Here is a 15,482-nt window from a genome sequence, read left to right as displayed (position 1 = left end):
AGGAGGAACAATGCATGCAAAGGCATGAAAACGTTATGAATGGTGAGTACGAGAAACTACTACTGAAGCACAAAATATAAGTTAGGGAGTGGCAAAAAATGAGAGCAGATGGCTCAGAAAGATATTTGTTCATCATGCAAATAAAGGGGAAAACCAATTTTTCAATGAGATGTTCGGATAGTCATTTTAAAAACATCACTCTGGATCTCATTGCGGTGAGTGCATATTAGGGTGATAAGAACAGAAGGCAAGAGATCAGCTAAAAAGTTATGAAAACTGTTCAGGCAAATGATGGTGAAAACTTGAACCAAGCCAGTAGTTGGGTAATCAGTATATGGGCAATAAAAAAAGAGCTTTGAGAAATGTTTATTATTTATGGTTTCACATAAAACACAAGACATACATTTTATAAGCCTGTATAAATATATCTATACATTAGTTCATCCTTCTTGGGAATTACTGAAAGAAGGGAGATAAATTTAAAAATTTGGGGGCATGATTAGGTGGCTGTAGACATACAAATGAAAGTCTTAAACCAGTGTTATTTGATAGTTGGTTTCTAAACCAAGGTCTATCATAATGTTGTAGGAAAGCATCCTAGTGACATTGCTGTTCAGTAGCTGGACAGATTTCTTGAGCTCAGTTTCCAGCTGTCTCTTAGCACCTTCTCTTGAACTCTGATCAGCACACTAACCTCATCCTAACCCAGCCTACACTCTTTTTGTCCCTACTAACCGTGGTTCTCCTGACACTGCAGTCTCCTAGACACCCAGGTTTAAAACTTTATTTTCACCTCTGTCTTCCTCTCTAATAACCTGGCATCCAAGCCCTACAGTGTCTCTAATCTCTGTCCTAGCATTTCCTCTCTTCTTCAAGTTCAGGATCTTAATCTTTCCCACCCAGGTTCTCACAACAATTTTCTTCCTCTCTATGTTCTAGTATAACCACAGCTAAACCATCCTATATTCTGCAGCTGGATTCAGTGTCCTGAAATATAGTGTTGATCTTGTCCCTGTTTCAAATCTGTCAAGGCTAGTATAAATTTCAATTAATAAAATTACTTGGAAAACTCTTTGGTATTATCTACTAAAGTTGAATATACACATATCCTATAGCTCATCCATTTCACAACTAAATATATATCCAGCAAAAATGTATGCCTATATGCATCAAAAGAGAAGTACAAGAGTCTTTACAGCACTTTATCCATAATAGCCAAAACCCGGCATCAAGCCAATCTAGTAGGCTAGATAAATAAATTGTGGGGTGTTCATGCAATGCAATATAGACGCTCCTTGACCTACAATGGGGTATGTACCAATAAATCCATTGTAAATTGAAAATATCATAAGTTGAAAATGCTTTTAATACACCTAACCTACCAAACATCATAGCTTAACCTAGCCTGCCTTAAATGTGCTTAGAAAACTTATTTTAGCCTAGAGTTGGGCAAGATCATCTGGCAACACAGTACACTAGAGAATATCAGTTCTTTACCCTTGTGATTGCATGGCTCACTGGGAAGTGTGGCTTGCTGCCACTACCCAGGATTGAGAAAGAGTACTGTATGGCATATTACTAGCCTGGAGAAAAGACCCAAATTCAAAACTGGAAGTATGGTTTCTACTGAAAATGTATTGTTTTTGAACCATTGTAAAGTCAAAAAATCATTAAGTTGAACCTTGGTAAGTTGGGGACCATCTGCACTACACAGCAATGAAAAAAAGGCAGGTTTTAAATATCAGCCTTTAAAACAGACGAAACTAATAACTGGTGTCAGAAATCAAGAGAGTGGTTTATTTTAAGGAGAAGGAAGGAAGAAGTTACTAGGAAAGGACAGGAGGGGAACTTCCGGGTACTGAAAATTTTCTATCACTTGATCTGAATGGAAGATACATGTTGTTTTTGTGAAAATAAAAATAAACACACACATATACACATATACATCCTTCAGTGGCTCTCTATTGTCTACCAAATAATGTCTGTACATCTAAACCTGCAAAGGTTGATTGTAGTCAATGGTCTTCTGGAATCTACCTTTCCAATCAATGTAGTCAAACATGTTTCCTTCCCTATCACATCCCCTGCATATCATCACAGCTACACTGTTGCTGTGGAACCTCCTACATCACAAGTTTCAGCTGTATATAAGATTGGAGGAAATTATTTCATAAAACATACCGGAATTGAAATTAAAAATTTTTGCAACAATATTATTTTCTAGAAAAGACAGTGGCATTGTTGAGCTAAATCTTCTACTAAACTCTTTTTGTTCTCCAGTTTTCTGACATACCAGGGAACTTCAAGTTGTGGTTTCTCTAAGCCCAAGTCTCTACTGGTGATGTAAGATCATAACTGACTTAGGCTTTGCTGGAAAAAGTCTGCTGGTACTCCAATAAGAGACCCTCAGGGACGAGCGAAGAAACACTTCCAGGGCTGGAAGCCTGATTTGGCTGTGGGATGCTCCTAAGGTTGGTGGACAACAATCAAAACCACAGTGACCAAAGTGTTTTGCCTAAATTTGGGTCAGCACAGATCTCTGAGCATATTGGATGTGCCTGCCAGAATTTCTAATGAGTGATAATACCTCTGTGGGTAGTAATTGTTGCGGTTCTAAGTGCCCATTTCTGTGGAACAAATTATTAGCCTGTCACTGAGGGACAGTAGATTATCCTGTCCTTAGGCAGAAATAAAAACAGCAGAAGGAAATGGGTTCAGGTTTTGGCCAAGTGGGCTGAGTGTCAGGTCAGGGCTACCATCTGATTGTACAAACTGGAAGAATCTGGAGCAGAGGCCCAATGAAATAAACTAGGCAACTGACATGGGGAACATGGGGACAGGCCACAATAAAGAGAGCAAGTGTGTATCCTAAAACAGTACACCTCAAACTTTAGCATGCATAAGAATCACCTGGACAGCTTGTGAAAACACAGGTTCCTGGGATCCACCTCAAGGGATTCTGACTCAGGTCTGAGGTCAGAATTTGCATATCTAACAAGACCCCAGGTGAAACATTGTTATAGAAAATTATCAGGCTGGTGGAACAAAACTAATTCCAGTCCCCATCCACCACAGGATATTTAGTATGCTTCCAGCCTTTGTCAGATTCAGTTTAGGGACTGTATGGTTGAACACACAGAATGAGAAGTCAATTCCTACTGCACGAGGTAATGCAGGGCAGTAAATATGACACCTTACCTACTGTCCCCAGTTTGTACAATCAGGTGGAAGCCCCATCCCTACTATCCTAACCCATGTCCTAGAGCTTGCATGTGAGGTTTCTGGGTGGAGGAGGTACATCTAGTGGGCACAGCCCAGAGATGCTATTAAACATCCTACAATGCACAGGACAGCCCCCACAACAAAGAGTTAACCAGCCCAAATGTCAGTAATGCAGAGATTGAGAAACTCTATCTAGAAATCTATCCATTCAATTTGGAATTTTCATTTGGGTTTTGTATCAAGTTACACAGGGCAATGGAAGCAGTTATCTAAATTAATGCTATTTATGTTGAGGCAGCTTATAATAAACATTGATTCTACAAATAAAACCAAAAAGCATTTAAATAAAATAATAATGAGACAACTAATAAAGGTGGTGAGGGAGGAAAAAATAAAATTATACAGGAAAATTAGGTTAAAGGGAGTTCTTTTAGTAGAGTTCTAACCAAGAGCTTTGGGGAAAGGGAAGAAGAGGGCAGGCTCCAGGTCTCTAACTTTGTAAACCCTGGACTCCTCCGGCTTTAAAAATACTGGGCCTAATACATGTTGATACAAAATGAATGAAAGTGGTTAGTCCATCCTCTACCATAGTCCATCTATGGTAGTTTGTTGCTTTTTTTCTGAACTTATGATGGTTAATCACTTTTTTAGTTAACAAGTTCTATCCTATAAACTGGAACTTTGAGAATAATTTTAAAGCATGGACAACCACAAATAGTTCATTCTTGCATTCTTATATTTATTCTGATTCTTCCCTTGTTCAAAATAAAAAACAATTGGTCAGATTGATTTTTCTTTTTTTTTAACCAAACCACATTTACCCACTATCTGTTACTTTGTCAGGCTAAACAATCTCCTTTCTCTTAACTTTTTTTTCTCCACCTTAAATAGGGTAATCATATTTATTTCAGATTTCTCTAGTCTTTCCAAACTCATGTTTATAATTTGAAGACTGTAATGAGAAACAGTACTTTTAGATTCATAGTCAATGGACATTTTTTCCACATTTCTTCTGTGTTAAGTTTTGTGCTAGACACTCATATTTTTGTTGTTGTTGCTGTTCCTCTGTGAGTTAGGTAAGTTTGGTCATGTTTTACACATGAAGGAACTGACATAGAGGGTTTCAGGAAACATATCCAAGTTCATACGGATTGTAAATCATAGAAATAAGACTCAAATTCAGATTTTCTGATCCAGTTCCAGGAGTCATAAGATAAACACTATTTAGAACATTAAAATTACTTTCCAGCTTTTTCATATCATACCAATAGTAATAATTCTAACACCTTATTTGAATGTTAATAATGGCACCCCATTGATGACTCAGCTGAGGACTTAGCTGAGGACTCACCTAAAGTGTGAAATTTGCAGTCACTGTATTTAATGGTTCTGCATCTCATGCTCTCAATGCTCTAGCATTATTCACAAAATGGCTTAACTACTATATATTCATTTTTAAACAAATAATATTTTATCAATTACCTATGATTATATAACAAATTATCCCAAAACTTAGTTAAAACAACAAATATTTATTATCTCATAGCTCCCATGGATGTCTCCGGCTCAATGTCTCTTATAAGGTTGCAGTCAAGGTATAGATAGGCCAGGGCTTGAAGCCTTATCTGAAGGATTGACTGTGAGAAGATTTGCTTCCAAACTCGCCCATGTGGTTTTTGATAGAATTCTGGTCCTCATGAGCTGTTTGGCTGAGGGCCTCAGTTTCTTGTTGGCTACAGACATCAGTTCCTTGCTGCCTGGGCCTTTCCATAGGAAAACTCACATCAGAGTAGCTGGCTTCCATCAAAGCAAGCAAGTGAGAGCTAGAGCAGGCGAGAAAGACGTACATCACAGCTTTGAGAACATTAGACATCACATCTTATCGTGTCAGTATATTATATTCACTATACTCATTAAAAATGAGTCACTAGGTTCATCCCACACTCAAGGAAAGAGGATGGCTACCAGGCTGTGAATGCCATGAGGAAGGAATTATTATTGAGTGCCATCTTAGTGATTGCCTACCACAAATACTAACCAATCTTTCTATACATTAAACAGTAATTTTTTCTATATTTCCTAAATAATGTATCTATTTGTTCAACAATATTCGTAAGATAAAAATGAATCTTTTATCATAAGGCTTGTCAAGTCATCATGCAACTAGCTGCTCCTGTACCTACAGATGGGATGCTGAGTAGAGACTCGAGGAGATAGAAGGCAAGGGGAGTTTTCTTAGTCCTGGTGCTATCTAAACTAAGACTGTAAGGAAAAAATAGGTATTAATTAGCTAAGGAAGAAGTGGATGAGGAAAGAATGTTCCAAGCAGAAAGAAAAACATGTACATACAAGCACCTGGAGTGAGAAAGAATCAATTATATTCAACATCTATATCCATAATCTCTGATTAGAGTATTAGGGTTTGTGATTATTCTCAATAAAGGTGTTTTAAACTAATCAGAATAACTGTTATATATTAAATTTATAGTTTTTCCCATTTTATCAAAGTAGTTTTCTAAATTTGGTCTTACAAGATATATTGGACCTAAGCACTCTGAATTTTTCCTGTCCACATACACCAACTACTCAGTCTTCCCTCCTAATTTTGCTTCTGCCCAAGGTGATATCCTAAGGCCAAGCCTACATAATACAAGGTGCAGAGCAGATTTAACAATTATACATTAATTTGGTCAATCTGATTAGCTCAACCTGATAATTAAATTCAAAGTAAAATATCTTCTGCTCCCAAACAAAAAAGAAAAAGTGGTGGGAAGAGATTATATTATTTTGACCCTTTTCCTGTAGGCATTGGGTCTACAGGTCAATGGTTAATATTAACATAGTTTGTGTAATTAATATCAAGTCTCTTGGTAAGCAGATCAAAAAATTCTTCATAGTTAGTTTTTTAGAAGGATGCTGGATATATAATCTCCACTAGCACAAAATAGAATTCAATGATGAAGCCGTCTGGCTTTATTTGTTGGAAACTGCTGATTACTGCTTCTATCTCATTGCTTGTTATTGGTCTGTTCAGGTTTTGTATTTCTTCTTGGTTCAGTCTCAGTAGTTTGTATGTGTCCAGAAACTTACCCATTTCCTCCAGGTTTTTTAATTTGTTGGAGTATCCACTAGCACAAAATAAATTAATATATTGTTTTTCAGGAAGGATGTTAGAATAAATGACTAAATGCAACCTTAGGACAGATATCTGACTGTTACTAAGAAGCATGTATACATTAAATTCATTGTTTGACTCTAGTTTTTACATTTTTTATTATGTAAAATTTTGAGCATACACAAAAGTAAACAGATAGAATACCCACCATCCTGTTCCAACAACCATCAACCCAGGACCAATCTTTCACCACCCATGCTCCTAACTATCTGCCTCTCATATTAGTTTCGAAGTTTATTCCAGATATCATATCATTTTATCTAAAAATATTTCATTATATATCTCTAAAAGAGAAGCAGTTACTATTTAAAACAAAACCACAGTACCATTTTTCTCCTAAAATAAAGAACAATAATTCCTTACTATTATTAAATAATTAGTCTTTTACTCTTATTTTTACTTTCTTTTTATAGTGAGATAAGCAGATAGATAATTGGTGGTTCTCAATCAGGGGTGATTTTATCCTCCAGGGGATATTTGGAAATGTTTGGAGATATTTTTGTCACAACTGGGGGGTGCTACTGGCATCTAGTAGGCAGAAGCCTATAGGCCCTCCATAAAAAGGAATTGTTCCAAATATCTACAGTGATGCTGTGGAGAAACTCAGATAGATAGATGAATAGAAATTACAATGCACAAAAGCTTATAAAGAAGAGAAATACAAAATACCCACGCTGAAGGTCATTTTACTAGTCACACTAAGGTCACAAATGGACTTATAATTGAAAAGGTGATTCAGAATATGTAGTTATTTCAACTGAAGTGTCCCAGAAATCAGATGAAATTTCAAGACTTTTTTTTTTTTTAAGGGATGAAGATCAGTGGCCTTGTATTAATTAATGAAACATCTGTTCCAGGTATGGATAAAGTAGTTCCAAAAAATACGGTGTTTCTTACTTGGGCAGCAGAGCCAGAGGAGGTACTGAAGAAAGTGTTTAGTAAATATGGGTAGAACTGGTGTTCTGCAGCACATGAAAAATCTAGGAAAAACTATTTTGAATCTGCTAAACAACAATCTGTCAGAAATGGCTGTCTTTCCAGTAAAATGATGCTATGAGTGTTAATGCTTGTGACATATCCTTAAGATGAAAATTGATATTAGTTACTTTAATGCAGGCAGAACTACATTCATTATTCTCCACACAGAACCCCTGGCAATAATTTACCTAGCAACACCGTAGTTCATGCAGATCAAAGCTGCATTATTTAAGTGTGTCTGGGGGCAGATTTGAGCTCTGTGACTTACACTTTAAAGAAAAAAAAATATTGGTTTGCTTCTTGAGAGACAAAATATGATTAACTAACTAGATGCTTCTTGCAAGTCGTACAATATTTAAACTCACATGAAGTCCTCTTGTTATCTGGGAAGAAACCCCTTCTGTCCCCAATACTCTAAAATCTGAGGGGAGTATAAGACTGTGGGAAAGCTGATCTCTTCAAATGAACAGCAAGTATTTTCATTTAAATTAAACCCGAATGTGAACTAAATTCAGGAAAGGAAATGGCAGAGGAGGGTCTGTAGTTACTATAGAATGTGCCTGTCTGCTTCGGCTCACAGACAAGTGATGAAGCCCAACTCTGAAATTTCAGGCAATCGTATATCAAGCTCCTCCTTTTCTGCAGTCTTCTTTTCCATTGGTAAAATTCTTTTGCAGGGTCATGTAGGGATCCCACCCCTTCTCTGTGTTTTCACTCTGAAGCTCTACACAACTTTACACCTGAATGAACGCCAAACCTCTGTGGATATATAAAGGGGACCTTGAGGAGGAATTTCACAGTTACAGTGCAGAAGCAGAGGGAAAGGAATTAACCAGCTCTTCAGCCAAGCAAATCCTCTATTCACCATGCTTCCTCCTGCCATTCATTTCTATCTCATTCCCCTTGCATGCATCCTAATGAAAAGCTGCTTGGCTTTTAAAAATGATGCCACAGAAATCCTTTATTCACATGTGGTTAAACCTGTTCCAGCACACCCCAGCAGCAACAGCACGCTGAATCAAGCCAGAAATGGAGGCAGGCATTTCAGTAACACTGGACTGGATCGGCACAGTAAGTGTGTTTTACCTGTACAGATTTTTTTTTTTTCTTTTTTGGTAGCATTAGCTCACATTCCTGTAGAACTGTTTTATTCTTAACTAACCTGAGCCATATATATTTTGCTAAACAACCTGGGAGTAATCTGCTGCATGTGTAGATTGGCATTCTTCCCTAGGCAGTGATTTTAAAGTTAACACAACTAAAACAGTGGTCTGATAATGCAAACAGACTTAAGTTTTAACAAACATCTGCAAAGAAAACATTTCCAGGAATTGAACTGTTGCTTCTTTAAAATCACGCGAAATGAGAATTTTAAAAATTGTTGTTTTAGATAGTTTAAGTTCAGGTTGTTTTGTAAGTTTATGTCAGGACATGTGCAATTTTGGTAAAGTGTATAGAGGTAACTAATCAAAAGTATGTATAGGAAATCGTGAGGGGAAAAAAGTAACCTTTCAGGAAAAAAAATTGTTCACATGAATTTCTAAAATATGTTTAGTGAAATAGTTGAAAGTTTTGATGATGTTCAGTGTAAAAGAGGGATAACTAAAAATGTTGGAGAATTGCATTTTTCTGAAATAATGCCTTATTAACCAGGTCAAAATTTAGGTAATTGTATATTTCTGTGAAAGACTGGGGACATTTTAATAACTTAAGAGATTTAAAATAACAGTACAATATTTTGTACAGGGAGCATTTTTTCCCCTTCTCTTTGCTTAATTGACACACTAATTGGCCCCTAGTTAGAGGAATTCAAATTTCTTCTCCCAACTTTTGTTTCATTCCTTTCCTTTAGAAGAATTCACATGCTAATAACAAGGTTTTAAGAGAAACAGAGAAAAACAGTGCACAGGAAATCTTACACAAATCTTTTGCTCCTCCTTCTTAACTCCATTCAACTACTAAAACTAGTTTTGACCTTTGAAAAGTCAAAGCAAATATGACTGTTAATGTCTTTGTAAGAAAACCAAGGTGTTTTAGCTTTCATGAAGATGGTTGTTTTTAAGTATGTAGGAAATATTTGCTTATTATTGATTACTGAACAATGTGGTGAGTATTCATTGTCAATAAACTGTCACTGCAAAAATGCCAAATCTCTACATACACAGGAACAAAAAGCTAGACAAGTCAGAATCATCTCTGGCTGTTTCCAGATGCATTCCTAAGGCAGCTGCCAGAAGGTGAGCTGGAATCAGAATTAGGCACGCTGAGCACACTCACCAGCCAAATAGTTCACCCTTTAATTTTAATCCCACAACTCTAGATCTATGTGCATTTTTGTGTATATACATATATTTTCCCCCAACTATTACATTACGCTTAGGCAATGTCTCTTACCTCAGAAGTACTGGAACACAGAGATGAAATAAAACTCCTAATCCAGTCACTACTTTGAGTTAGCTTTCAGTACTCTATGTAGAGCCACTTCAATGTCCCTTATAATTTTATTTTTAAAATTTCAGCAGCCCATACTTGTAAACATTTTTTTTTTCTGGTTAACAAGTCTCGATTTTTTCTCAAGCTTGTTATAGGCAATTCTCCTCAAGTTTTTTACCATTACAAAACAATGGTAAAAAATCCTTCAAATATTTGAGATTAATTTTTGCTTTAATTACATAAAGCATTTAACAAGAAATAGCCCATTAGAGACCATATTTATTAAATCCAAATAGCTAAAATGAAAAGGTTGCCATGACCAATATTCAGTAAATGCACACCGTGGTTCCTTTTGCAGTTGTAAATCAGATATGTTAGGCATTTTTCTGCCATAAAATTCATGGAAATGTAGCCAAGTTGTTATGGCAACCATACGGTCCTGATTTAGTGGCTTTTATGTTGTTTAGATTTTAGGTTGTAGTGGCATTTTGCATTTCAAACATTTTACTCTTTGTATTTTTTAAAGGTAGCTTGGGAATTTATGTTTAAAATGTAGTTATTAAGTTTGATATGCAAAACGTTAGATGTTGCACACATATATATGTATGATTCTCTGCAGCTTAATTTTATAATTGAAATAAAATATTACAGAGTGCATATTCATTGTATACAATATTTAAATACTTTCCACATTTTCTCAACAGGTTTTCTTTAAAACCTAATTAAAAGCACTTGCAGCTATTAACCAATATGACCCGTGAGAAACAGAACATTAAAGTGTACTCTTTTTAACTCATTAAAGAATGAATATTCACAAATAAATGTAAGAGCTGCTAAACCCTTATTGGGGAGTGAGACTAAGAATATGGGATTTCCAAATAATCAATTGATTGTAATTATCAATTAGCTAATGTTCTACATGGAAAAAAAAAAACAGGCCTAGATTTTTTCCCCCCAAAATAGTTATAGCCATGTAAAGTGATGATTTTCTTAAGCGTCTCTGTGACTATCCAGGCAGATTTTTGTATTGTAAAAGTAAAGTAGGTGTTCACTTTCTTTCTATTCAGCAATTTGCTGTCATCTGGATATTATTTTTGTCATTGCAAATTATTTTTTTAAAAGAAAAAAAATAACCTCTCCATTTGCTTTTCGTGTCTGATGCACATTCTTTTCCGTTTCCTGCAGCTAGGGTTCAAGTGGGTTGCCGAGAACTGCGTTCCACAAAATACATCTCTGATGGCCAGTGCACCAGCATCAGTCCCCTGAAGGAGCTGGTGTGTGCTGGCGAGTGCTTGCCCCTGCCAGTGCTTCCTAACTGGATCGGAGGAGGCTATGGAACGAAATACTGGAGCAGGAGGAGCTCCCAGGAGTGGAGGTGTGTCAATGACAAAACGCGCACCCAGAGGATCCAGCTGCAGTGCCAAGATGGCAGCACGCGCACCTACAAGATCACGGTGGTCACTGCCTGCAAGTGCAAGAGGTACACCCGGCAGCACAACGAGTCCAGCCACAACTTTGAGAGCGTGTCACCTGCCAAGCCAGCCCAGCACCACAGAGAGCGGAAAAGAGCCAGCAAATCCAGCAAGCACAGCGTGAGTTAGAAGTCAGACCCTCCTAAATGAACGGACTAGTAACCATCTGCTTTACAGATTTGATTGCTTGGAAGAGTCAAGCCTGCCATTGCTATTTTCTCACTTGAAAGTATATGCTTTCTGCTTTGATCAAATCCAGCAAGCTGTCCTAAATATCAGGACCTTCTTTGGGAATAGTTTTTCCTTTTCACGTTTTTCAAGATGTATGTATATGAGTGCAATTTTCATTTAAATTCCATGCACCCTCTTGTTTTAATTCCCTGCTGTCCTTGTCATCGTCATTTAAAAAATTATTGACACTATATACATCACTGAATCATTACATTTTGAAACTGAGGAAAACGCCTCTCAGTTATCCTCTATCCCCTAGCCCATCCCCACCCCCAAACGAAACTCCTTCAAAACAGAAAAGTTAAAAAAAAAATTACCATGAATCTTCACAGTAACATTTCAGAAAGGTGCTTTTTTAATAGTCTTCATGGGAACAGTTTAGCAGCCATGAGTGATCTTACTCTGAAAGACAGTAAAAGACCTTGTGACATTTCACTTCAAAAATAAGCCCTGTAGCTTTTTACTGTCTCATAGTATGAAATTATATCCTGCATGCTGACCCTCGCTTGAAATGGAATGCCAGAAATGCATGGCAGCAGCTAATAAGTAAAGCTGATTAACTATTTATTTGTCAATGTTATTATTTAATAAGCTTTCACATGTGATTTTTTGCAAAATGTTAATGTTTTGAAGCTTTTCTCATGTACCTAAATATTTTCCTATACAATTTGTGGTCTAGAAATTTGAAAATACCTGTTGTAGATATGTAAAATAAATATTTTAGTCTCTTTATTACATATATGTTTCATCATGAACTCTATCGATAGTATGGATCATTTTAAATCAATAAGATGCTCTGTAAAGCTGAAATATGTAATACTTTCTTGTTTAATCTGTGCAATCAGAAGGTGACTTGGCCTTCAATTCCATTGGTTTCTTTTAACAAAAATAAACACTGCTGAAACTTATTTTCCTTGCTTCTAACATGTATAAAAAGGTACATGTGTGCAAAAACTGTAGAAAAAATGTGTAAGACTAATTGCTGTTTTTGCTAAGTCACATTCACACTTTGACAGAAATATCTATAGTAAGAGAGGAGAGAGAAAGAGAAAGGGAGATCGTATCTGCAGTATATGAGATGGTTAAAACATTGGGTGGCAATCCAGCAGTGAACTGTAATGAGGATATCAGATTTATATACACCAGTGGATGGATGCCAAGTTTGCTGCACATTATAATCACTGAGGGAAATATTACAAGACCCTGTGCCCAGGCTTCCATTCAAATTACATCAGGATTTCTGGGGGCAAAACTCAGATATCGATAGTTTTGAAAGTGTTCCACGTGATCTCAATGCACAACTAAGTTTGAGAAAGGAAGGAACTGTGAAGAAATCAGTATCTTATCTTAGGGAACTCCAAATACTATTGTGTGGCCCCCAAACCAAAAATACTGTAAAAACAACAAAGAAAGCAAAGACTAATTTTTCAGTGTTTTCAGTTTTGGCATATTAAGCAACATAATCATAATCTTGAACCAAATTATACAGTTAACTGATGTGTCAATTCAATCAAATGATTGATTCTATCACTCCAAATTAAGAAAATCAAAGAGGCTTGGTATATATTGATAAGATTTCCTGTGTTTTCCCTTTTTGGATGTTGAGCATGGAGGACTCTTTAGTACCTTTTTCTAGTAGGTTGTTCCTCTTTTTGTAACAACAAATCTAAAAATCACATTTACATTACTTATGAATATATCATACTAAGCTAAATGAGATCCTTAATATTGTCCCTTCCCTAGAAGAGACAGAAGAGCCTCAACATATGTAAAGACAACATATATAAACATCTCTAGATTTTATAAAAATGCTAACTATTGTATCTTCAAATAAAGAAATAAGTCACAGCCCACTATTTGATTTATTTTCCAGTCTTAAGAACTAAGATATTAAACTAGTTCATATCGTATTATCATATTAATACCTGGGACATTTATGATAATTATATCATAGGTTGAATATACCAATAAGGTATTGTTTCATATGTCTATTTTACTTGTTCATCCTCAATATGGGATATTTAAGGTAACAGAAAACCTAAGACACTTTGGCCATTTCTTTCTTCTCAGCAAAACAGCATCTTCTATAGAAGACCTTAGAGACAGTCTCAAGAATTAGGGTGTCCTAAGATATGAGGCATAAAAAGGACTTGACAATGGCTTTTCTCAGTCAAGAAGACTATGTTGTCGCCTTTTACTAATAAGACATTGAAACAAATGTTTTGGTCATAATAAAACACTAAAACCGCCACTGATTTGGTTACTAATAGTGTATTAAGAAATGCTTCATGAATGTACCAAGAAAAATAAAATGGAATAAAAGAAGCTTATAAAGACTTCTGTGGTCTCTGCTAAGTCAAGAATTGGATCTATTTCTCATGAGCACATTCAATTTACTGATCCATTTCAGGCTGTGTTACATTAATGATGGATTCAATGCACATTATTTAACATCAAATGACAAGCAAAGGTCAGCAATCAATAAGAAAGGCCTAGAATAAAATTAGTCTCTCAGTGAAGTAAAAATTAAACCAACAGAAAGAATAGCTTTCTGGTTATTATTTAAAATGCTAAAAAGCACTTGTGTCTGAATTGCTGATTGTATTTCAGGGTTTTTTTCCCCCAGTTAGCCCATCTGATAAACTGTGCATAATTTTATGATCACCTTAGTAATTACCATTTTGAAATGGTGGATTATGATAAATTTAGCAGAGTCTGATCTAGTTTACATTCATAATATCTATCCACGTTGGATAAAGGACTTTTTCAAGTGGGTCGATAGATACATAGATACTTAGACAGATGGGTAGATATGTGATATTTATAGATATACTAGATATATCATATATATCAATAATGAGAATGAAATACAAATTAATAGCACATATACAAATAATAATACATATAGCGTGCTAGACTTATGCCAGACATGGTTATAGAATCTTTAAAAGTATCTTTTTGCAAACGGTTAATAATTTAATTACATATCACTTATATTTATTTATTTATACTAGTTACAGATAACCACTAATTGGTAACATTATGTCAGCCATGTTTATTTCACTGTATTTTTCAAAAGAAATCAAAATTGGTGTGCGCGTGTGTGTATTTCATAAAAGAGACTGACACTCAATTCATTCTCACCTTGTATCAAATAAGTAAGGTTACCAAGATATTTTGCAGTATCATCCATCCTATAGACCACTACTGAATATCTACTATGCACCCAGAATAATTATTTTCATTATTATTATTATTAACATGCTCTGTGTATTGAGCATGATGTTTTTAACAGATAATCAGTAAAATGGTCGTACTAAGAAGTTGTGAGTGGAGAGAATAATATTTAGCAGCAGCAAAATTAGAAAACTTCCAAAATGCTGAATAAAATTAAAGGCTTTGAAAGTTTAAATTTAGTATGTTGTGATTTTCTTTTTTTGCCATCACCATGAAATTTTAGGTATCAAAATTTAATTTATTATATTTGGAATTAAAACATCATTTGGATTAGATTTAACTCTTGAAAGTGCTTTTCAGCACTTAAAATGGCAATTCACTCCATACTCTAAATTCAGTATTTATATGCTTTCTATAGTCATACAGTCCTAATAAAAAATGAAATACCTGGCAAGTTTTTGATGGAATCTTTGTAGAAACTCAGAAGGAATCCAGTGAGAAAATCACTTAGGATCCTCAGCATTCTCATGTTAGAATATATTTTCTTCCCTCAAAGGCAGATAGAGATGACTTTCATCTTGGTTTCATTGGAATCTATTAAAATATAGCTCTATGTTGAATTGAAATGAGTCTACATTTGAGAACTAACTAGACATTTGGTCACTAGAAATCTTTGTTGCATACACAAAGAGAGACCAGCTGGAACAGATATTCCAAAAGAAGTTTTACTTGTCAGTGTCCTTTTCAATTCCACTGATGTGTGCCTCATCCCTAACTCAATAGCTAACACCACA

General features: G+C 35.5%; 1 protein-coding gene across 1 annotated transcript; it reads left to right on the top strand.

Annotated features, from left to right (window-relative positions):
* Window positions 1-8,241: 8,241 nt before the first annotated feature.
* On the top strand, window positions 8,242-11,409 carry SOSTDC1 (sclerostin domain containing 1). The gene is made up of 2 exons (XM_063101382.1): window positions 8,242-8,446; window positions 10,994-11,409. The coding sequence occupies exons 1-2, from the start codon at window positions 8,242-8,244 to the stop codon at window positions 11,407-11,409; spliced, it is 621 nt and encodes a 206-aa protein (XP_062957452.1).
* Window positions 11,410-15,482: the final 4,073 nt, after the last annotated feature.

The sequence above is a fragment of the Cynocephalus volans genome, chromosome 6, assembly GCF_027409185.1.
Source record: "Cynocephalus volans isolate mCynVol1 chromosome 6, mCynVol1.pri, whole genome shotgun sequence".
In the NCBI taxonomy this organism is placed as follows: Eukaryota; Metazoa; Chordata; class Mammalia; order Dermoptera; family Cynocephalidae; genus Cynocephalus; species Cynocephalus volans.
Note: the sequence above shows the minus strand (reverse complement) of the source record. Positions and strands in the feature narration are given on the sequence as shown.